Below are 23,299 nucleotides of genomic sequence, written 5' to 3'. Positions count from 1 at the left end.
ACGTGTGTCTGTGTTGTGGCTTTTCCAGTGAGCATCATGCATGAAGATTGGTGCTGGAAGAACAAGAGTCTGGAGGTGGAGGTTCTGGAAGACGATGTGTCCACGATTGAGTTTAGGCAGACGGGCTATATGCTGAGATGTTCCCTTTCTCACGCAATCACTCTGGTATGAATGGCTTGTGGGGATTCTCTTATTTGGAGGGTCCTTTGGAAAGCAGGAAGGACCAGCATGCCAAGAATATTATAACCCTAGTTAAGTCAGATTTACTTTTCTGCCCCTCGATTCTCCCCTTTATTCGGGAAAGCCTAGTCAGGAAGCTTTGTTTAAAGTCCCTTAGCAGAAGGATGCCTTGATTTGGGAGATTTTCTTGTCCTAGACCCACATTAAATTCTAACTTTGATTAGTGATTTGGGAAAGCCATTGATGTCATGTAAAGTGTATTGATTTTGTAGCCCTCAGATCATAATGTCCACTTCTCAGTGTTGTAATGAAGTTTAAGTAAACCTCTTATGTATTTGGTTTCCTTGGTGTGCACTACTATTGTTATTATGATTATTTTAATATTTATTTATTTTTGAGAGAGAGAGAGAAAGGGGGGAGGGATAGAGAGAGAGGGAAACCCAGAATCCAAAGCAGGCTCCAGGCGCTGAGCTGTCAGCACAGAGCCCGAGGTGGGGCTCGAACTCACGGACCGCGAGGTCATGACCTGAGCCAAAGTCGGACGCTTAACCAACTGAGCCACCCAGGCGCCCCAGTACTGCCAGTGTTAATAATAAGTACAGCTGAGTTTCTCTAGTATGTTCCAGTGCAAAGGACAGAGCTGCTAACATCTTACTGCCTTGTTGAGGTAGCTCCCTGATAGGCAGTGTACCACCTGGGTTTCAGGAAGGAGAACATGTGTGTAGGACTGTCTGGGTCCATTCATGAATTTTATAGACCTTTCTGGCTTCAGACAGTGGCAGATGTCATTGTCAGGTTCCAGTGGAGAAACTGAGGCAAACGACAGTGAAGCGATTGCTTACTTTAGACGCGTGGAGGGATTGCCGCTGGTGTCTCCAGGTCCTGTGGACTATTCTAACTGCTACAAATGCTCAAGAAGCAGTGCTGTCCAGGAGATGGGTCAGCTGATGCCCAGTTGAGAGCAGGTGGTACACATTTAGGAAATTGTTCCTTCCCTTAAACTCTCCAGCAGCTTTCCCTTTCCCTTAGGATGAGAGCCACATTCCTTAACGATGGCCCTTCCCTAGCCCAGACCTCCTCCTTATCTCTCCGCCTTGCTCCCTGGGCATTGGCACACCAGCCTTCGCCGCTTCTGCACCAGGCTGGTTTCCTCCTCTGGGTCTTTGCACACGTGTTTTCCTCCGCCTGCAACTGCGTCTTCCCTGGAAATGCGCATGGTTGGTTTCCTCTCATCATTCAGGCTGTAGCCATAATGTTACCTGCTGAAGGAGAGGGCCTGCCCTGAGCCCAGCAAGCTGAAAAGCTCCTGCTGTGATCATGCTTTAGCCTGCTTTCCTGGTCATTTTCCCCACCTCTCCATTACTGTTAGCCACAGTCTAATTTCTTTATTGACCACAATGGATTTTCTGTCTTCCCGTATTAGAACGTAAGCCCCTTGAGAGCAGGAGCCGTGTCCGCCACCAGGACCCGGCCCTGGGTCTGTCACATAGCAGGTGCTCAATAAATATTAGTTGATTGAGTGAAAAAGAGCATGTTTTTGTGGGAAGTTTTTGAAGGTTTTTAATTTTCCTGTAGTGCCCAACTGCTCAAATGATTAATGGGTAAAACAGATGACTGGTTCAGAAACAGAAATATTATTAATCATCTTGGTGTCTCCGTCTCCCCTAGTAAGTCATTGTATTGGCTTTGGTCCCTTAGGAATTTTATCAGGATGGAAATGGACCTGAGAACGTGGGGATTTATAACCTCTCCAAAGGAGTCAACCGATTCTGCCTGTCCAAGCCTGGTGAGTCTGGAAGGATTGATGGGCTCTGAGTTAGAGAAATGGAAAGGCACCTGAGGATCATTGTGAAGGCCTTTTTTTTCCTACCGTGGTTCTTTGTGTATCAGGCTATTGATTTCGGTTGTGGTTAGTGTACCCCTGTGTTTCCGTCTCTTTCCTCTGGAGGGAGTGCTGTTTTTACCGAGAGAATTAGAGCTGGGAGCTAGAGAGTGTTCCTGGTCTCCTTGGGTTTGAGTTAGGTAGAGACCACTAGGTCATTGCCCCTTGAAAAATACTACACCATTGGTCAGTGATCTCTCCTTAAAAGTGATCTTTTTAAGATAAAATTTGGACCATCTCACACCTTGCTTAAAATCCATCGGTGCCTTCTCTCCCTTTTTACCAACTGTACTGAGGTACAATTTGCAGACCCTAAACCTCACCCGTTTACAATGTACGAGGATTTTTAGTAAACGTACCGACTTACGCGACCATACACATAATCTAGCGTAGAACATTTTCATCTTGGAAGAAGCATCCTTCATGCATGTTTACAGTTAATCTCTGCCCCCAGCTCCAGGCAGCCACTCATCTGTGTTGTCTCTGTGGATTGGCCTTTTTTTGGACATTACTTACAAGCGAGGTCCTGCCATACCGGTATTTGGGCTGGCTCCTTTCACTTAGCCTGGTTTCGAGTCCTCGTGTCTTGAAGTTCATGTCGGAGCAGGTATTAGTGGATTGTAGCTTTCCCTTACTGGATCCCATTGTGTGGATAGTTCACACTTTGTGTGTGCGTTCACCAGTGTGTGGCTGTCATGAACCATGTTGCTGTGAACATTTGTGTGCAAGTCTTTATGTGGACATCTGTTTTCCTCTCTTCTGGGTTAGAGGCCCAGGGGTGGAATTGCTGGACTATATGGTCAGTTGATGTTTCCTTGTCTAAGAAGCTGCCGGACTGTTTCCTGCCGGACTGTTTCCCGTGTGCCAGTTGGTACTCTAGCCAGCAGTGCACGGCGGTTCCTGTTTGCCCACATGTTCACACCATTCGTTACTTTCCTTTTTGATTTTAGCCATCCTGGTGGGTATAAAGTGGCGTCTCATTGTGGCTTTATTTTGCCTCTTCCTAGTGGGTAATTCAGTGACTTCTTTGGGTTCCCGAGGTGAAATACAAAGTCTTCTCCGCTGTCTACTCGTACTTAGCACAACACCTGGCTTATAGTAGGTGCTGGTGCTCTGTCAATATTTGTAGGATGAAAGAATAAAGCGAATGGAGAAACCTAAGCATTTTTTCCTGCTAGTTATTGCACAGGGGGGTCCTCAGTGTGATGAAAACAGCAGAGGCAGTTTGAACTAATTTCAGGTTTTTGTAGGAAGAATGTCCAAAAGGTTGGTTAATGATCATTTGGGGGAATAAATTGTTAGACTTTCCTCCTTCCTGAAACTGACAGTATTCCTCTGCCAAACTACTTACACCCCTAACCTGAGTGTTTCCCTATACAGGCTCGTGGCATTAAAGTGTTCTCTGCGATTGTTTCGTAAATTTTTGAGCTTTGCTCTGTGCCCTGTTTTAGGAATATTTCTAGGAGGGCGGTCAGGCTGTGGTTATCGTTTGGATCTTTAATAGAATCTGTTAAGTGGAAAATTCTCATTCTCATCTGCAGTGGAAACGTACTTCCTGTTCCTTCTGCACGGCCCTGTTGGCTCGGTTTGTGCAGATTAAACTACTGTGAGTTGTTCAATTATGGAAAATGAAATCCTGAGCTTGTGAGGGGCCATTAAATGGACCGGGTCGCTGGAAAGAAGCTGTCACAGGCAGCAGAAAAGGCATTTCTGATCCCATCATTGCCCATCTGCTGTGTGTTGTGTATTCAAGTGAGAGGCACTGCCTTTGGATTTCAGATGTTGGAAGCGCTCAGTGTCACAGACACTCTCCTCTGAAAATGACTTTTGCTTTCCCGGCTGCAGGCGTATACAAGGTGACCCCCCGCTCCTGCCACCGGTTTGAGCAAGCGTTCTACACCTATGACACGTAAGCTGGGTCTTCCCTGCCCCATGGTGTGTGTGAGCCTTCTCTGGGGTCAAGTGAGTGTGTGTCTTTTCTTGAGTTCTTTCTGGAAGACAAAAGGATTTTTTTTGGGTTTTTTTGGTATTTCTAATGGAAGAGGTAAAGTTAGGTATTAAAAAGAATTTCTACGTAAGGATTTCAAGACATTTGGATGAATTATTGAGGAGATGGAGATGAGCTGTCTTTCCCAAGAATTCTTTAAGCCCAGGATGGAAGGGTATGGTTTTCAAGTGCCTTAATTATCATCTTGGTTCAGTCTTCCAGCTCTCACCGATGGGAGTTGCTTGGACTCCAGTCTACCATTTTTAACTTTGCACAAATGCTTGAGAGTTTCACCAAGAATCGGAAGCGTAAAGTTTTGGATTGGAAAATTAGTTTATTCTTTAAACACTGATAGGTATTTCGGGAGGTCCCTCATCCCAAACTAGGAGCGATTTCGGTAGTATATTTCAGGGTCAGAACGGTTGTGCCCCTGGAGGGCGTTGCTTGTGACCCTTTGAGAAGAACTAGGTGATGTTGCTAGTGTTTTCTTTCCACTTTGGTTTATAGGTCTTCACCCAGTATCTTGACGTTGACAGCCATCCGCCACCATGTCCTTGGAACTATCACCACTGACAAAATGATGGATGTCACCGTGACAATCAAGTAAGACTTGTGCTCTGCGGTGGTCTGAGCGCGGGAGGGGGTGGATGAGGGCTGGGGACTTCTCTAACAGACACTCTGAAAATTATTTTTGATTTCTTATCTCTAGGTATGTATACGAATGGCCTTTCTGCTCCCACGACACACCCATAAATTCATGGCAGCCTTCATCCTTTCCTTTTATGACTCAAGAATTAACTGTGGATGAGGGAGAGTCTTCTGACAGCTCGTTTCAGTGCCTTAAATTTCTCTGTGACCTCTCCACGCTTCCCGTCTTTGCTAAAGGAAAAAAAAAATCTCTGGCTTGTTCATCGTATTTCACGTGTTTTAGCAAATTTGGAAAAATTGCCTATTTTCCTAGAGACCTTTCCTTGAAGGCTTGGAAAGTAGAGAGCACCTGAGAAGTGAAGGGTCATGAGGGAGAAAGTACGTGAAAGGCAGACCCTCCCTGAGAGTCAGGTTCATGGGAACGTCCTCTTTGAGAGGAATTTTTGCTGTGTGGTGAGGTGTTAGATGCCCGACACTGTAAGTTCCTCGAGAAATGAAAAGAGTTTTTGGCAACATGATCATCTTTGTGCCAGAAAATGGAAATCTGAGTAATTTTCCCCCTCCTTACCTTAAGCGACCTCAACTTTTTGTCCGTCTGTCAGTCCTCCGCCTTTTCAGCTCATCCACCCCTGCGCAAATGTTGAGAGTTCTTCAGTGCTCAGGCACAGCCACGGTCTCACGGGGGACACAGACAGTGGTCCAGGCGTCACGCGCAGGGCTGTGAGGTTGCACCTATGATGAGGGCTTTGAATTGGACCCCGTGGATGCTTGGGATGTGTGTGGGGGGGAGGTAGGCCCCGTAGGGCCAGCCCGAGTTAAGGGTCTCAGCATTGTCGCACAGACACTGTGATGTGTTTAAGTAGAGGGATGGTGTTTATGCTTCACAAAGATCCCCCTGGCTGCTGAGTGGACACACAGAAGAAGCCGCATGAGGCAGGGGGCGGAGGCCCTCTCAGGGGTGTAGGTGGGAGTCAGTGGAGGTTCGGCCAGATGCACGGTAGTGGGGCTGGAGAGCAGTGGATGCCTGGGGGGGCTGTCGAGGAGATGGAGTTGACAGCACGTGGCATCGCCGACCAGTGGGGTCAGGCGGGACGAGTGTCGGGGACGGCCCTCGGCTCCTGGCTGAGGGGAGTGGATTGAAGGGGTGTCCCATTCCCCAGGGCGGCCAGGGGTCTAGGCAAAGGACTTGGGCATGTTCCTGGTGGGCCCAGGGCGCTGCCTGGTGCTGGAAGAGTGCCTTTTACCCTCCTCCTGCTTGGAAAGTAGCAATTATTGGTCGGACCAGTAGCGACCGTGTATTACCTTATTTTCAGCCTTTATTGAATATATCTTTGAAACCTCGGAGGGGGGTTTTGTTTTGGTTGCTTGTGCTGGGGATTGTAGAAGATGCATGTTTCAGCTGGACAGGACCACCTGGATCCCTCATGGGGATCTTGTGCTCCCCGGCTCCCAAACCGGACTCCTGGTTGTCGCCCTCCACAGACCTACCCTTTGTCATCTTTCTTGATGGTTCTCAACTCTTCTGTCCCCTGCATCCGTACCCAGCCAGTCCACGTGCAGATCCTTGGCTTTGCAGTTGAAATATGCCCATCATCTTGTCCCTTCTCAGCACGCTGCCTCGGTACTCTGGTCCCATCCACTGTCTCTTGCCTGGATCCTTGCCACGGCCATCCTGCCTGGCTTTCCTGTATGGGCTCTTGCTTCCTGACTGTGTTCTCTGTGAAGAAGCCAGAGGCTTTTAAAGTAGGGACGTTGTCATTCCTCCGCTTACAACTCCAGTGGCTCTCCATCCCACCCAGAATGAAATCCAGGGTCTGACACCTGCTCCCCCTGGACCCTCTGACACATCTGACTCTTCCCTGGGTCCGCTGCCCAGGCTACCTCAGTCTCCTTGCTGTCCCCTGGGCATGGCAGGGGAGCTGCCCCCGAGGCTCCAAGGGCTTTTTACTTCGCATTTCCTTGCCCAACACACTCCCCACCCCGGGAGTCTGGTAAAGAACAGCGCCCCCACGCTGCCAGCACAGTCTCCTTCCACAGTGCTTTATTTTACTCCCTTGTATTCAGTCTGACATCATTTTCTCTTTATTGTCTGTCTCTCCCCCCTGGAATGTGGATTCCACATGGTTAGGGAATGTCATCTGTCCTGGTTACTGGTTCCCTGGACCTACTAGATACTGCTACTGTCACAAAGAAGTTCAGTTTTTATTTTTTGGAAAGCGATTCGTTGATGCAGAACAGGAGCAGAGTGTGCCGCTGGGGTGGCATCAGAAGGCGGTCAGGCTTTTACTGACGGGTGACTCCTTCTAGAAATGTCCGGTTCCCACCGACCGTGGGGGGGGGTAAGTGACCACATGCTCTAGGCTGCTCCTTCCTTTCTTCCAGATCTTCCATAGACAGTGAACCCGCCTTGGTCCTGGGCCCCCTGAAGTCCGTGCAGGAGCTGCGGAGGGAGCAACAGCTGGCCGAGATCGAGAGCCGCCGGCAGGAGAGGGAGAAGAACGGCAAGGACGACGCTGGGGAAGGAAGGACCAAACCCCCCGCGCAGGAGATGGTCGACGAGTTGCAAGGCCCCTTCTCCTATGACTTCTCTTACTGGGCACGGTGAGCTCTCTCTCTACGGCGTCCTCTCTTCCCATACCCTTCCTAACCGAGGGCAAAACCAACCAAATGGAAGTATTTTCATTGTTTTAGGTCTGGAGAGAAAATCACCGTCACACCCTCCTCTAAAGAGCTACTCTTCTATCCCCCGTCCATGGAAGCCACTGTCAGCGGAGGTAAGTGTCAACTCGGTGAGCCAGTGACACATCTCTGCAGTTCACCGTTTCTTTTACCTGCATTTAAAAATTTATTTTGTGTGGTTGTTACAGTGAAACCATCTTTGTAGGGCTCCTTATAATCCCCGTTGGCACTGGCACATAGCTGTTACCGTTTGGTGAGTGGCTGAGTGAATGGATCGTCTCAGTCCGTGAAAGTAACTGGTTATTTATTTATTTATTTATTTATTTAGTGTTTATTTTTGATAGAGAGAGAGACAGAGTGCAAACAGGGGAGGGGCAGAGAGAGAGGGAGACACAGAATCTGAAGCCGAATCCAGGCTCTGTGCTGACAGCACAGAGCCCGATGCGGGGCTCGAACTCACGAACCGTGAGATCATGACCTGAGCCAAAGTCGGACACTCAACCGACTGAGCACCCAGGTGTCCCGAAAGTTACTGTGGTTATTAGAAGTTGGGTGATCTTTCTGAGGAAGGATTACTTTTTTCCCTGATGTTTTTAGTTTGTTACTGAAAGGTAGGTGAAAAGCAAAACCATCCGGTGCTGAAATGAGAGCTTTAGGCATCATATGTGTGAACTGTTGATGGTGTGTGTATCTGTTGGTAGGAGCGAGAGAGGGTCTTTTTGGGACTGGACAATTTAAAGTGACTGCTGGTGGGGTATTTGTCTTTTGGCTTCCAACAGTTTTCTCTAGCGTCATGGGTTCAGTGGATCCTGGGCATTTATGCAGTTTGTGTTTGGCAGGAGAGCATATTGAATAGTGCGGCTTCCCAGCGGGCGTTTTGTTTGGGGTGGTCTTCCCCACCGGGTCCAGCTGCACACAGCCTCTCCTCCACCAGAAAGTCCTTGTGACAGTGGACAGAGGGGTAGTGAGAACCCAGCCTTGTTAGATTTGTGTGCTCACGCTCCTGGCCATTGAGCAAACTCTTTCAGGAATGGAGGGAGGTGTGGGCCACCCAATTACTGAGGCTTCTGATATATATAGTGAACAGCCTCCTTTGGAACTAGCTTCATATATCTCAGTTTCAAGCCCTTCTTTAACGGGAAGCCCCCTTCCAAAATGGCCCCATCCCACTGCAGCTAAGTCCCGTTCTTCTATTTGTTCCCTCTTTAGAAAGTTGCCCAGGGAAGCTGATTGAGATCCACGGGAAAGCAGGCTTATTTCTGGAAGGCCAGATACACCCGGAGTTGGAGGGAGTCGAGATCGTCATCAGTGAAAAGGGGGCGAGCTCACCCCTGATCACAGTCTTCACTGATGACAAAGGTGCCTATAGGTAAGCCCGTGACAAAGCACATGCTTGGGAGCAGGTGTCCGTGGGGCCGGCGAGGCCTCCTGCAGGCGTGAAGTGCAGCCATCTCCAGCGGGCTCTTGCTTTCTTTTGTTTAGCGTCGGGCCCCTGCACAGTGACCTGGAGTACACGGTATCCTCGCAGAAGGAAGGCTACGTTTTGACCGCGGTCGAGGGAACCATAGGAGACTTTAAGGCTTATGCTTTGGCCGGCGTAAGCTTTGAGGTAACCCTTACGTTTTCGAAAAGTGGTTTTATTGAGTTATAATTGGCGTATGATAAACTGCACTTAAAGCATATAATTTGCTAGTTTCAACATACACAGGTGCACCCGGGAGTATAGTGACAGTCAGGCACGCTGCTCAGTGTGCTCGTACCCCTTGGTACCCCCTCTCTCCCCATCTCCCTGCTCATCTGGTCTGCTTTCTGTCACTGCGGATTAGTTTGCATTTTCTAGCGTTTGACACAAATGGAACCATATAGGATGTACTCCTTTGGGGAGGCCTTCTTTCACTCAGCATAATTTGGAGACCTGTTGACTTTAGCTTGTTTGCCTACCTTTTGGGAAGTGCTTAAAACTCTCATCCTTAACTGTGTCCTGTGGAAAAGGACAGAATGTTCCTGTAGCAGTATTTGATGTCCCTCTCTTCTTAACCATCCTTCCTGGGAAGAAGTGTGTGGTGCCCGGAGTGAGTATGGAGGTCCTTGAGTGTGAATATTTTCAACATAGAGGAAGTCTCAAGGAAAAGAAGGACAGATTACATCACATACAGATTTCAAATTCTGTAGCACAGGATGCATTTTTTTTTGATAATTTTTTTTTAATGTTTGTTTATTTTTGAGAGAGAGACAGAGTGTTAGTGGAGGAGGGGAGGAGAGAGAGGGAGACACAGAATCTGAAGCAGGCTCCAGGCTCTGAGCCTAAGGCGGGGCTCGAACTCAGGAATGGTGAGATCATGACCTGAGTTGAAGTCAGATGCTTAACCAACTGAGCCACCCAGGCGCCCCGACGCAGGATTCATTTCTAAAGCAAATTAAAAGACATTCAAACCAGGAAGGAATCTTTATATCATGAGAAATACCCAAGATGATAAGGAACTCTTAAAATTGATAAGAAAAAGACAATTTGATAGAAATAAGAACCACAAAGTATATGAAAAGGCAGTTTACAGAAGCAATACCGGTGGCTGATAAACTAGAAGAAATGCCCAACTTCAGAAGTGACTGAAGGAATTACCATGGAAACACTGGGATGTAGCTTAGATTTGCAGTGATTCAGACAGTATCCATTTTTTTGCGTGTATTTTCCCATGCATAGATAATTCATGGAACTGTAACTGGTTATGGCCGCTTTGGTGTGCAATGTGGGGGTGTCTATCTGAATTCAAAGTGCACAACATCCAACAGTTCTACTCCCAGGAACAGAGGCAAACAAGTGCACAAGGAACACATGTTCCAGGAAGTCTCGATCGTCTCCTTTCCTATCACAGAAGTAGGTGGCTGGTCTTCATGCAGAGCTCGGCCGCCCCCTGCTTTAGGATGATGTGCATTAAGACACAGTGCGGTAGATATGTGGCCCGGCAGGGGAGGGAGGCCGGGATCTGTACTTGAGAGAAGCAGCAGGTGCAGAGCTTGGGCCACCTGCCCACCCTCCCTGCTGTAAACTTGCCAGTCGGTCAGCGCCAGCTGTAATGTTTGCACGTTTATGTGGGCGTAGAAGCCGTTCTGGAAGGCGACGTACCAAACTATTAACATTAGTTACCCCTGGGGACGAAGAGTAGACCTTCTGTCTACCGATGGATAACAATAAGAGAAAAACAACCCAGAAGAATTGCCTCTTGACTTTTGAAATGTTACCTCCAGTGGCTAACGGAGTTGCCCTTGCTCTGCTGTTCTTTCTTGCCCCCAGATAAAGGCGGAAGATGACCAGCCCCTCCCCGGGGTCCTCTTGTCCCTCAGTGGTGGTGTTTTTCGATCCAACCTCTTGACTCAGGACAATGGCATTCTGACGTTCTCAAACCTGGTAAAGTATCCCGTAATGTGCCACCTGCCCATGTTCCCACACGGGAGCAGGGACATGGCTTGCGTGACTTAGGTATCGCTTGACAACCTGAGAACAGAAGAGCAGCGTCGAGTGCTGCACGTTTCTTAGGGGACCAAATATAACTAGGGTATTGCTCTTACTAGAACTTAATGCTGCCAATTCTTGTTCCCTTCCGCACACACTTGTTTTCTGGCCACCGGCTTGTCACTAAGACAGCGTAATTAATTACCGTGGCCTCAGCGGCTCCTCTCCTAGGCATCCCTTTGTTTGACCACAACATCGCGTTGTTTACAATGCCGAGTCTTATTTGGTGGCTCGCTTGTGTTTGTTCTGCAAACCGTGTTCCCCATGATGGGAGGATGGCAGCGTTTCATTCCGGATGTAACCTGAGGCCCTGAGTGGTGGGGACTCAGCAAGTACACGTTAGCTGGCCATTCTGTGAGGCCTGGGTGCAAAGGGACTGCTCCAGGGACGTCGCACACAGGCAGCGAGGCGTATCTGAAAGGTCATGTGCTGTGCACTGATGCACACCCAGCCACGAATCTTCCCTCCGCTGCTTATGTACTGTGTCATCTCAGGGGAGTTACTTGACCTCTCTGAGCCTCAGTTTCTTCATTCATAAAATTCAAATTGATTTCTGCCTCGCTGAATTAAAGGCACGTGATGCTGGCTGCTATTAGAGTTGTAATTGCTTCATGTAACCATTTCCTCGAGAGGCAGAGTCACCATTTTTGTCTGCATAGGAAGCCCTGGGGCTCTGGTGGCCGAATTCTGGTCCCTGCTGGCTTTAGTCGCCCCGTGTGAAGCCATATGTAGATGGGGCAGCAGAGGCTCAGTCCGTGGGTGTCTCTCCACAGAGCCCTGGCCAGTATTACTTCAAACCCATGATGAAGGAGTTCCGGTTTGAGCCGTCCTCACAAATGATCGAGGTGCAGGAGGGGCAGAACTTAAAGATCTCCGTCACCGGGTACCGAACGGCCTACAGGTACGCAGCCTGCCTGTCCCTGTCCCCCAGGCCCGGGATCTGGAGCCCCACTCAGGCCTCCGTGACCCAGAGCCTCCACCCAGCCTGCATTTGGGTTTCACTTGGGAGGCAGAGGTGATAAGAGACCAGGCCCAGAGAGTTTTGACGGCTGCCTGTTTTCTTCAGATCCCTCCAAATCAGCGATTCTGTCACGAAGTTCCTATTCTGAAGTTGGCCTGAGAGTGCCCATTTAGTTGCTTAAAAATTTTATTTGTACAAGAGCTTGACACTCAAATTAAATTTTTAAAACAAGGAAATGAACTCACTGGAGTAAGGCTGCAGAATGTTGGCGAGAGTGTAAAACGTTCGGTTCCCCTTCCTTGTTTCAGCACATCAGGTTTTGCGGTGTGTCAGAGCGCTTCCAGAGATGGTTTACACAGATACTCGTACACGCGTACGACACGCCATACATTAGCTCTGTTAGCCGTATGTAGCCGGAAAGGTATTCATACACACACCGTACGTATTTGTAAACAGTCGCAAGAGCGCTTGAGATGAAGATTGGCTGATCAGAAGTTTAGGAAAATGGGCCATTTTCAAACGAGTGTGGAGAATGAGAAACTGTTTTCGTTGCATTTCATGGGATGCTTCGTTATTTGAAACAAAACTTAATGAAAGCAAGGTAAAGCGGAATAAAACAAGGCTTGGCCTCCATTAATTGTAATTTCCTGGAGCGTCCGTTAAAACGTACCAGGAGAGAAACTGATGGCAGCGTGCAGGCAGGCTCGGGCCTTCGGGCAGGAAGGCCGGATTGGAAGTGACAAGGCCAGAACCGAATCCCCTTGGCTCATCGAGGTGCACTTCCCCACCGGACTGCTTTGCACTGTGAATTGTCAGTAAAGGCAGGACGCTTTACCTCAAATCCTTTGTGTGCTTCAGAAAACCCCGGGCATATCATGCTCTGTCTCTCACCATTCTAGTTGCTATGGTACGGTTTCTTCTTTAAACGGAGAACCAGAACAGGGTGTGGCCGTGGAAGCCGTGGGACAGAACGACTGCAGTATTTACGGAGAAGACACCGTGACAGATGAGGAGGGCAAGTTCAGACTTCGTGGATTGCTGGTGAGACTGGACATCTTTTATTAGTGGGTGTCTGCACACTGTGTTGTTGACAGCTGCCTTGTGGTGCCTGCCCCCAAGACGGCTAGGAACAGGCTGGGCAGGGGGGTTGGGGCTGCGGGGTTAGGGCTCTGGAAGCGTCCTTCCGTATCTTAACTGGCACAGCTTACCTTTCACGGAGCTGACACATTGGGTTGGGGTTTTGTGGCAAATTAAAGTTGGGAAACAGTGGGTTGGGAGCAGCTGTTGCCTGCATCGAGTGGTTACGGCTTAAGCAGGGGCTCTCACGCCAAATGCCTGTGGGGCCAGAAGAGACCTGTGAATGGCTGAAGGGTGCTGGGTGCACACGCGGGGCTGGTGAACTCGAGAGGGGGCAGCTGCCACTGAACCCCAGCTCTCTGTAGCCATGTGGGAAGACAGACTCGGGGCTGCCAGATCCTTTGCATTGTTAAAAGGGAAGTCACAAGTTTAGATTTCCGTGTGAAAGCTCCTGATTTCTAGGTGTTAACAACTAATTAAAAAAAAAAAAACCACAAACCCACAACTTCTTTGTGTGTCCATACAACTCATTTGTCCTTCTCACTCCTCAATTGCAGCATTCAGTTTAGGGTTTATGGTGCTTTGTCTTCAGTTTTTATGTGTGCATTCATTCATTTGCTCATTTAGCAGACCTTACCTGTGTACCGTGTGGTCACTGGCAGGGTTGGACAGCACCTGCTGGACTGGGCCACTTGGATCTGTGGTGGGGCCCCTGGGCTCTCAGATGCACGGACTGGGTATTCATAGTTCACGTAGAGACAGGCGCACATAGCTCCACAGAAGGGTAATGTTTGTCCAAATCACATGAGCTCGCATGTGAAGCAGCTTGCCAGTTGATTTAGAGACGTTGGGGCAGGACACCTAGGTGGCTCAGTCGGTTAAGCATCTGACTTCGGCTCAGGTCGTGATCTCCCGGTTTGTGAGTTTGAGCCCCACATTGAGCTCTGTGCTGATGGCTCAGAGCCTAGAGCCTGCTTCCGATTCTGTGTCTCCCTCTCTCTCTCCTCCCCACTCATGCTCTGTCTCAAAAATAAATAAATGTTAAAAATAAACCATTTGATATGTTGGGGCAAAGCTATTCTTTCCCCAAAACAAAAATACTCCCGTCCATTGTCCAGGACTCCCCAGTGTCAGATGTTGGGGTACCTGGGAGGCAGGTTGCAAGGTTTCCTGGTGAGCTGGAGGCGTTCAAGCCGAAGGAGGAGGACGGACTCGGGGGTGTCTTCCCTGGTTGTGCTGAGGACTGGAATACGTATGTTCCGATGGTCCAGCTGGATGCACACCGACTGGGGGGGCTCCCCACACCGCACTCTGCCCACTGCTCCTTCTCTCCCGCGTGTCCTCACCAGCGGCATCAAGGTGACAGTTACCTTGCCATCCTTAGGAGTCCACACAGGCCTTCCTGAGATGCTCCTTCCTAGCTGTCCTCCGCTGTGTGGGAAGGCCCTGCCCCCGAGGAACATGCTGCCACTGGGACCTGCTCTCTGCTGTCCTCCAGGCCTGCTTCCCACAGAGAATACACAGGCCAGCAGGGGTGTTCCATAGCTGTATGCTGCTGCAGCCAGGGCCCAGGGAGAGGGGACATGTCGTGGGAGCCAGGTCCTTGGTCTTATGCGTTCGGTGCAAGCCCCGCCTTTGTAGTTTTGTCCTTTTTTAAAGGCTGTGCAGACGCCCTTCTGCTCCCATCTGCCTGGGTTTGAGGCCTGCCTCTGTCATTTCTTAGCTGTTTACGTTCAGGCAAGGTTTTTTCCTTTCTGTATCTGTCTTGTCATCTTTGTGAGGATGAGTGTGACATAGGACAGGTGTAAGTGTAAGTAAGTTGATACGTGTAGCACACGCAGTGGTCCTGGCACGGAGACTCAGCTAGTAGTTAATGAGCAACAGCAAGCAAGACTTTCCTCGAGGCGGTCCTCACCGTCACTGCCGGCTGGGGTTTCGGTGTGCAGCTTTGTGAGGCAGCAGTGTGAGATGGGGTCTGCGTGGGGGCCTGTGCAGGTCGGGCCTAGGGGAGCCTCCCTTCCCCGGGGCGGACTCCGTGTTCTCGGCTTACCTCCCTCTCATGGTTGCAGGAACGCGAATTCTCCCTCCCCTTCTGGGTTCCCCAGTGTCCTGCTGGCCCAGACGTGCTCTCAACTCGCCATCTTCACACGTTTTATTTAATTAAATCGAACATAGTTTCTTTCTCCAGCACAATAGATTTCTGTTGTAATTGATGCTCTGAGACACCCTCCCCCTCCTAATAGGTGTGAATTTATTAGCGCTCTCAGTGGGTTTTAGAGTCGCCCTGGTGGTAGCCCTCGCCTTCCACATGCCAGGCCGCAGGTGCTGGAGGGACAGCCTTCGACGTTGCTCAGCGAGGGTTTGGGATTGAGTGTGCCCGTCTCCCAGAGGACACCGGGCTAGAGAGCCCTTGCTGAAGATTTCCTAGGGATTTTGACCCTAGTCAGGGTCCGGTCTTTCATTTCACCTTTCCCGGCACGTTGTCAGGACATCTGGGGCGAGACACCCCTGCCAGAGGCTGAAGGTGAATCCCCGAGTTGGTCGGCCTGGGTCCTGAGGGAGGAGGGAGCCGGGTGGGACGGAGCCGCTGCCCCGATGAGCTCCCGGTGGCCCAGGTGCGTGAGCAAGTGGGCAGGACTGTGCCTTTGTCTTCCCAAGTGATTACTCACGTCCCTTGCCCTCTGGGGCACACGTGGCCATTTGGAACTGAACCCCATGCTGCCAGTCCTCACTGAGCTGTAAAGTCAATGAATGTGTTGACGATTATGGCCATCACAGAGGTGTTCTCACTTTTTAAAAAAACAATAGCTTTTCGTCTTTGTAAAGGTGCCATGTGGTCATTATAAAGTAGTTCAGGCAGCATATCCAAACAGGCAATCTTGAAAGGGCAAAAAAACACACCCTACAGCTATCAAAGCACACATTATTTTAGGAGACCAGAACCATATTATCCACGCTGGTTTAAAAATAAACAGTTGTATCTTAGGGTTGTCCCCCATTAGCTGCACATAGACACCTCTGACCTCGGCCTGATGCTTTAGATCCTAGCATGTCATTAGGTCACTTGTGCTATTGATCAGAAATCGGTTGCTCTAAAAGTTTTCTTAGAGTAATGATTTATTTGGTAAATATGTACACCTATAAATTTGAGCAATAGAATAAAAAGTTTTAGGAAGAACAAATTTTTTTTAAGTTTATTACTTATTTTGAGAGACAGAGAGAGAGCGAGCTCATGTGAGCAGGAGAGGGGCACAGAGAGAGGGAGAGAGAATCCCAAGCAGGCTCTGCATATCAGCACAGAGCCTGTCACGGGGCTCGAAGCCACGAATCATGAGATCACGACCTCAGCTGAAGTCAAGAGTCAGATGCTTAACTGACTGAGGCACTCAGGTGCCCCAGAACAAGTTTTTTTTTTTAAAGAAAAATTTCAAATCTCAGTTTCCAGAAATTGTGTGCATTGTAAGCATTTGGGAGTTGTCGTTGCAGATACCACACCCTGCGTGTATGTGGGGGGTGGACAGCCCTATAAGCACAGTTTTGTCAAAATAAGCATATTTTGCTTACGATTTTGGAATAGGAAGCCAAATCTAATTTTCCTTGGGGACTGAAGGAATTGCAGACCTTGAGATAAATGTTCCTTCATCAGGGTGCTTTTAAAAGGGACTCTTAAGCAGGTTAACAGGCCGCAGACCGGGACCGGCGACGGGGTGGAAATGGCATCGCGGTCGCGTTGAGGGCCTGTGGTCAGAGCAGGCGCAGGTCAGGTTCCAGGCGACGAGCCCCTTTCGAGAGGCATGACCCCTGCGTTTGCTTGCAGCCGGGATGTGTGTACCACGTGCAGCTCAAGGCAGAAGGCAACGAGCACATCGAGCGGGCCCTCCCCCACCACCGGGAGATCGCGGTAAGGCACCGCGCTCCGCGGCAGAAACCCTGCAGTGCTTCTCTGGCTGCCTGCCTTTCATCTCTTGCCGGGGGGAGCTCTGGGCCCTAATTAAGGGTCCTCTTTGAATAGTGTCATCTTCACAAGCAGCATCTCCTGCGGGCTTTTAATGAGCAGCATGGCTGTCGTGAATCCAGAGAAATTTGAGCTGTTGTCTCTTCAGTCTCCCTGCAAGCTCTGATCATTATCCTCCAAGTTGAGGAGCTCAGTGTCTAAGTGGCATTTCAGATCAAGGGAGGATAATAAAGACAACACGGGCTTAATTGGTGGTGGGGCCGTCGGACCTCCTTATATCCAGATGACCTTGCTTTTTCCATGTGGTGGGTGGAGTCTCTTGATATTCCTGATCACGACTTCGCTAATTGATCCCTAAAGAGGCAGCCCTCCCTGCAGCTCGTGGGAAGCAGCCTGAGAATCATTTGAAGTGAAGCTTTTTCCCTGTGGAATAACTCTCGCTTGCTAGACTGGAGGGCTTGGGTGTGATGGGGGGCTGCCTCTTGGTGGCTTGATTAGGGGGTGTTAGGCACGAAGATTATGGGGGTCAGGAGAGTGGCGGGCCATGTAGGACCATTTGGCTGGGAAGTGGATTTTCTTTATGCATGTCTTTATGGCATCAGGCTGTGATGGCTGCATCTTTAAATTGCGTGTTTCTCTGCCATGGTGGCTAACTAAGGCCAGGATCACGGGTGGTCATGGGGACCATGGCCCGGCAGATACGAAAAAGTCACAAACAGGAGGGCACCCACCCACCCACCGGACAGCCGTTGCTCAGCCCCTGATGATTGCTACCAGGCAAGAACATCTTTCTCTATTTCCAAGAGAGGCCAGAAAACCTGGCTCTTTTTGTGTATGAAATTTCTCTCTTAAAACGTTGGAGAAGATAATTGAAATTTAGGGGAAAAAAATGCTGTGCTCGTCAAACAAGTTGTGTCTGTGGGCCAGCCGTAGCCTACCTCCTCACTGTCGGTTTGTGCCCTTGGACTTGGTGAACTTGGCCCCCTTACTGAAGAAGTGAAATTTGCTCTGAAATAGCTCCTGGGACGTCACCCAGCAAGTTCACCTCCCAGCTTCCTCACTGCCAACGCTCCCGGTCTCTTTCCAGGTCGGCAATAACGACATCGATGATGTAAACATCATAGTTTTCCGGCAGATTAATCAATTCGACCTGAGTGGAAACGTGATCACTTCCTCTGAGTATCTCCCTACATTATGGGTAAGGCCAGCTTCTTACTGTTATGGTCTTTTTGGCTCTGAGAAGCATAGGAGGGGTCGTACTCTCAGATAACTTTGTTTAGCTATTCATAGAAATATAGCTTTGGAAGCTTTGTGGTACACACCTAACGAATGCTTAGTATGACCTAGAGTTGAAAGTGGAGACATGATTTTAGGGCACAGTGCCTTGTAACTTGTAGAATTCTGTCCAGCGTGAAGGTGTGGGCAGGGGACTAGGAGTCGGACAGTCTGAGCTGTGTCCTGCTTGCCCTGCTGCCACGGGCAGTCACTTCATGCCCCTGGACCGCTGGTTTCTCCTCTGTGAAACCCTCTTAAGGTGTCTTCAGGTTCTAACAAAATCTCCATGTCTACAGTTAATGAAATGTTTATATAAGGCCCTACGATCCCTTGAAAAATGTCAGTGAATTGCCACAAGGGTGTATTTTTCAGAGGCGCTTATAATTTTACGTACAGTGATGTGTTTGACTTGGGAGAGAATATGCGCTTAGGTTTTAACTCCCCTCTCAACTCACCCTTCCTTCCAGGGTGGCAAGCATGTTGCTCGTGGGGGCCAGGCAGGGCAACGCCAGGGTGAAGAGGGCTGGGCAGGGTGCACCCACCGCTCCTCGGCTCTGTGGGATGGTTGTCGTGTCGGAGCTCTGGCCCAGGGTTGGCATCACTTCCCAGTGTTCCAGAGAAGATGGAACTTAGAGTTATTTGAAATCACTTGGTTTGTAAAAACAGGCAATGAATTGAGTTTTGCTTAGAACACTGTGTAGGGCAAAAGGACACATATGTGGTCTTGGATGTGACCCGTAGGCCTCCAGTCTGTGGCTTACTTTAGGAAAACTCCTCGTGACTTGTGTGTTCTATAGAAAAGTGTCGCCGTGGGCCCTGGAGAGGGGCGGCCATGGCGTTCTTCTGTGGCGGGTGCAGGCTCGAGCCCCACAGCCTTCTGCGTCAGGCGGGACCGTACCTCCTCACGTCCCGTTGCTTGTGGTAGAGAAAATAAGAACAGGCCAGAGAGAAAGGAAGGCTAGAAACAAACGACTGAACTGCTTCCGGAAGCAGCCCGGAAAACCAAATGCAAAATGGGAATGTGTCGTGCACTTAAGGAATACTTGTGGGGTTGAGGGTATAGCCGATGGAGAGGCAGTGCTATGTGGGCCAGACCCTCAGTGACATGGGCTGAATCCCAGGCACCACCACGAATAAGTTGTGCGCCTTTAGGTGATGCAGGCTCTGGGCCTCCCTAGAGGTAATAATGATGCCTGTTCAGAGCCAGGATTGGTGACAATGTGTGTAAAGTGCCTGTCACTTGCCCAGCATATTATAGCTATATCAGAGGCTATTCCTTTTTACGTGGCCCTCATACTAACTGTTACCATTTTGTACATTAACGTAAAGTCGCTGGAATCAATTTTAAAATCTTCCATTTCTATGCAGGTCAGGGAACTGGAGGCTCAGGTGATTGCGGAACACATTATGTATTCCTGTTGGGGGTGTCTGGTTTCTCTTTCAAATATCCGTGTTTCCAAAGATCCTTTTCCCCTGCAACAGATGAGCTATCCCGAGGATGAAACGCAGTGTTGGAAATGAAATGTTGATTGTGTTTTAATTTCGAAAGCACATCCTGCTTTGTTTCTCCTCTCCAGGTAAAGCTTTACAAAAGTGAAAATCTCGACAGCCCAATGCACACGGTCTCCCTGGGCCAGTCTCTCTTCTTCCACTTCCCACCCCTGCTCCGGGACGGCCAGGTAACTGATGCCCGTGGCTCCCAAACAGTCCTTGCGTCTCCCTCCAAATCTCCCTTTGCGGAGACAGTGGATGTGCTCTCTGAATCAGAGGGGGGTGGGCTCTGTAGCATTTACTTCTGCTTAATTTGCTGTTTTCCTGTTTACAAAAATAATACACATTCACGGCAGGAGTTGTTTTGGGGGGAAAACAAAATCAGATACAGTCCCATCATCTAGAAATAATCCTGGTCAGTGTGCTGACAGGTATCCTTTGGTCTTTTTTCAATGTGTGTGTGTGTGTGTGTGTGTGTGTGTGTGTGTGTGTGTGTGTGTGTGTAAATACACACACGTGTATTTAGTTTAATACATACACATGTGTATTTAGTTTAATAAGGCTAGGACTGTTTGGTACATTGTTTTATAATCCGTGCTTTTCAGTGAAGAATACATCAGAAATCTTTTCCCCATCATTACATTTTTTATAACATGGTTTCTCATGGTTGCACAGCCGTCCATAATGTGGGAAATAATGATAGTTTATTTAACTCAGGCCTTAATGGTGGACGTCGTTTACTGATTCTAGACTGTTTATTATCAGTTGTCTTCAGACAGAGCAGGCTGTTGTGGTTGAGGTGCTGGGAGGAAACTTGGCAAAGAATTCGGTTCTTTCCTGGTGGGCTTGGCGTGCACCTGTCAGTAGTGAGCCTACATACGACGTTTCCTCTCCTGGCTTCTTACCACCTGCCGCGGGGATGATAAACTGTGGCCTTTTTTGTCATGAAACAGCTGTAAGATAATGAAATAAGTTGCGATGGAAGCTTGGAGTTGCTCCCCGTTTCTTGAGATGCCCTTTGAAATAGCCACTGTATGCGGTTTTTTTAATTTGTTTTTAAAGATTGAGCTTTTTTTAAAGTTTCATTTATTTATTTTGAGAGACAGAGTGGGGGAGGTGCAGAGAGGGAGGGAGAGAGACAATCCCAATCAGGCTCCGCACTGTCAGCACAGAGCCGACACAGGGCTTGAACTCACAAACCCTGAGATCATGACCTGAGCGGAAGCCAAGAGTTGGACACTCAGCTGGCTGAGCCACCAGGCGCCCCAGCAGTCACTGTAAGCATCACGTCAGTGTGGAAGCGTAATGGGCTTTGGGGTCCGATTCCCCCTGGGCTCGCGGCCTGCTGTGAGATGGGAGCAGTAAACCCGACCTTGTCCGTGGTTGAGAGCACAGCCGGTATTTGCCCAAGGCAGTGCTCATGGTGCCTACCACGTTGGGGCTCCGCACCCAACGGTGGAGTGGGCTCTGACCGTCGCCCGCACCGTTCCCGAGATGCTGTGTTCTTAGAACTTGCCAGCTGGTGAGCCGCTTAATTATCATGCCTTAAAAGTCTACCTCATTTTGGATTGAAAGCAGTCTTTCCCAGTTCGATCATGTCTGTCCCTCATCCAGATTGGCTCGTTATAACTTTCTGTGTTTCATAAAGTCAGATTCTCAAAGGAGCACAATTATGTCGTGGTTGAATATGCTTATAAAATATTGCCTCCAGCTCTGAAAGCTTTATCAGAAGACACAGTCCCCGAGATGCCGGGACACACGGCTGTCAACGAGGGAAGAGCCCACTGAGGTTCCTCCTCTGAAGTTAGCAACCTTGGTTTGGATGTGTAAACTTGGGGATTTCTTTCAAAACATAAAGTCCTTTGTAAAAAGTAACTTCTTATTTGTACGCAGAATTACGTTGTGCTGCTGGACTCCACACTCCCCAGATCCCAGTATGACTACGTCTTGCCTCAGGTGTCTTTCACTGCAGTGGGCTACCATAAGCACATCACCTTGGTCTTCAATCCCACGGTAAGGAAAGGGCGGTGGGTGGTTGAAAACAACCTCCAGGGGTGGTGAGGGAGGACGGCCGCTTGAGGGACCCTCACCTTGATGCCCGATTGCATTCTGGATTTTGCACTCTGAATTTCCCTAGATGCTTTTCTCCTTTTTCGAGTGCTGATGCCTTCGGTTCCCTTTGAGGAGGAAGTTGTCAACGAGGGCAGGGGATTTGTTTAGGTCAGTGGCTCGGGTGTGATTTTTAGGAACAAGGCTCATCACTGTGTCGCGATTGGGGGTGTTGTGGTCCTCCATCTGGAGCCACGTGACACCTGCCCTACCCAAACTTCTAGAACCGGCTGCCAGTTTACAGGAAGTTGAGAGGACACAAGAACATGTAAAGGATGCTGCAAGGATGTAGTCAACAAAATGTAGGTTATGGGAAAGTGCAGGACAATAAGCTGGAAACTGATTGATTTGACAGATTGCAAGTGAGGAAGAAAAAGAAACCCCACAGGTGGGTGGGATACTTGTAGGTTAAAAGCAACTTGCTCATTTTGTGAGCCATTTGCAATGTGTAGAGCCCAATGGGTCCTGTGTCGAACAGACTGAAAAACAAAACAGAACAACACACACACGTATTTTTAACATTCGTGAGACCAGTGCTTCCCAAAGCTGGCATGCGGTAGAATCACCTGGGGATTAAATGCCCACAGCAGCAACAAAAATGGGCTCCAGGGCCCAGCCTCAGACCTACTGAGTGTGAACTTGGTTTAGGTAGTAAGAGTGGAGCCCAGGGATCTACAGTAAAACAAAAACCTGGCCCCGTAGCTACTGCGTTGACCGTTGTGGTAGGCCTCATCAGCGTGAAGAGTTTTTCTTGATAAAGATAACTGTGTGCACAGCAATAGATTTAGTGACTTCTTGTTCCTTTTTAATGGCTATGTAATACTCTTCTGTGTGGCTCTACCGTGGTGTGTTCAGTTAGCCCCTGCTTGATGAATGTTTGGGTTATTCCTAGTTTTCTGCCATTACAAACGACCCTTTAGTGATTGGCCTTGTGCATGCATGTTTTTGGGTGTTTGTCAGTCTGTCTTTGAAATAGACTTCAAGAAGTAGAGTTGCTGGATCACAGGGTCGATGCTCCTGGAATTTTGCTGGATGGTGCCACTTCCTGTCCATAGGGCTGTACTATTTGCATTCCCACCAGCTACGTATGCGAGCACCCCTGTTCCCCCGCAGAGTGTGTTGTCAAATTAAAGATTTTTTGCAGTATAATGGATGACGGGTGGTATCTCCATGTCTCTGTCCTCTGCATTTCTCATCCTTCCACGGGGTTCAGAACCCAGGTATGTCCCTTTCTGGGAACTGTTGACTTCTGGACCTATCTGTCTGGATTGTTGGTGTTTTTTATGTTTCAGAAGCCCTTTGTGTAAGAGGGATGTTAAACCTTTGTAATATACGTTGTCCATATTTTTTCCTAATTTATCATTTCTTTTTTCATTTTGATTATGCAAACATTTATTTTATATGTTAAAATGTGTCATTCTTTTTCTCCTTGCTCCTGAATTTTGAGTCCTAGTCTGGAAAAGCTCCCCCCTCCCAGTTTTAAAGGAATTTATTTTTCCTTCAGTACCTGTATGGTTACATTTTATACATGGCCATCTCTAGCC

General features: G+C 48.9%; 1 protein-coding gene across 2 annotated transcripts in view; it reads left to right on the top strand.

The window, feature by feature from the left end:
- LOC101097198 (nodal modulator 1) overlaps nucleotides 1–23,299 on the top strand; it is a 56,397-nt gene that overhangs the window by 26,822 nt on the left and 6,276 nt on the right. The window contains exons 15-29 of one of the 2 annotated variants that reach the window (XM_023247123.2): nucleotides 29–165; nucleotides 1,879–1,966; nucleotides 3,908–3,971; nucleotides 4,557–4,652; nucleotides 7,080–7,298; nucleotides 7,389–7,471; nucleotides 8,586–8,745; nucleotides 8,859–8,985; nucleotides 10,669–10,782; nucleotides 11,661–11,788; nucleotides 12,748–12,889; nucleotides 16,743–16,826; nucleotides 17,968–18,078; nucleotides 19,733–19,834; nucleotides 21,540–21,659. In XM_023247123.2, coding sequence (XP_023102891.2) covers nucleotides 29–165; nucleotides 1,879–1,966; nucleotides 3,908–3,971; nucleotides 4,557–4,652; nucleotides 7,080–7,298; nucleotides 7,389–7,471; nucleotides 8,586–8,745; nucleotides 8,859–8,985; nucleotides 10,669–10,782; nucleotides 11,661–11,788; nucleotides 12,748–12,889; nucleotides 16,743–16,826; nucleotides 17,968–18,078; nucleotides 19,733–19,834; nucleotides 21,540–21,659 — 1,775 coding nt within the window. The remainder of the gene's footprint in view (nucleotides 1–28; nucleotides 166–1,878; nucleotides 1,967–3,907; nucleotides 3,972–4,556; nucleotides 4,653–7,079; nucleotides 7,299–7,388; nucleotides 7,472–8,585; nucleotides 8,746–8,858; nucleotides 8,986–10,668; nucleotides 10,783–11,660; nucleotides 11,789–12,747; nucleotides 12,890–16,742; nucleotides 16,827–17,967; nucleotides 18,079–19,732; nucleotides 19,835–21,539; nucleotides 21,660–23,299) is intronic. The other variant, XM_045047778.1, reaches the window with a different exon arrangement.

The sequence above is a fragment of the Felis catus genome, chromosome E3 (genome assembly GCF_018350175.1).
Source record: "Felis catus isolate Fca126 chromosome E3, F.catus_Fca126_mat1.0, whole genome shotgun sequence".
NCBI classification, from domain to species: Eukaryota; Metazoa; Chordata; class Mammalia; order Carnivora; family Felidae; genus Felis; species Felis catus.
Note: the sequence above shows the minus strand (reverse complement) of the source record. Positions and strands in the feature narration are given on the sequence as shown.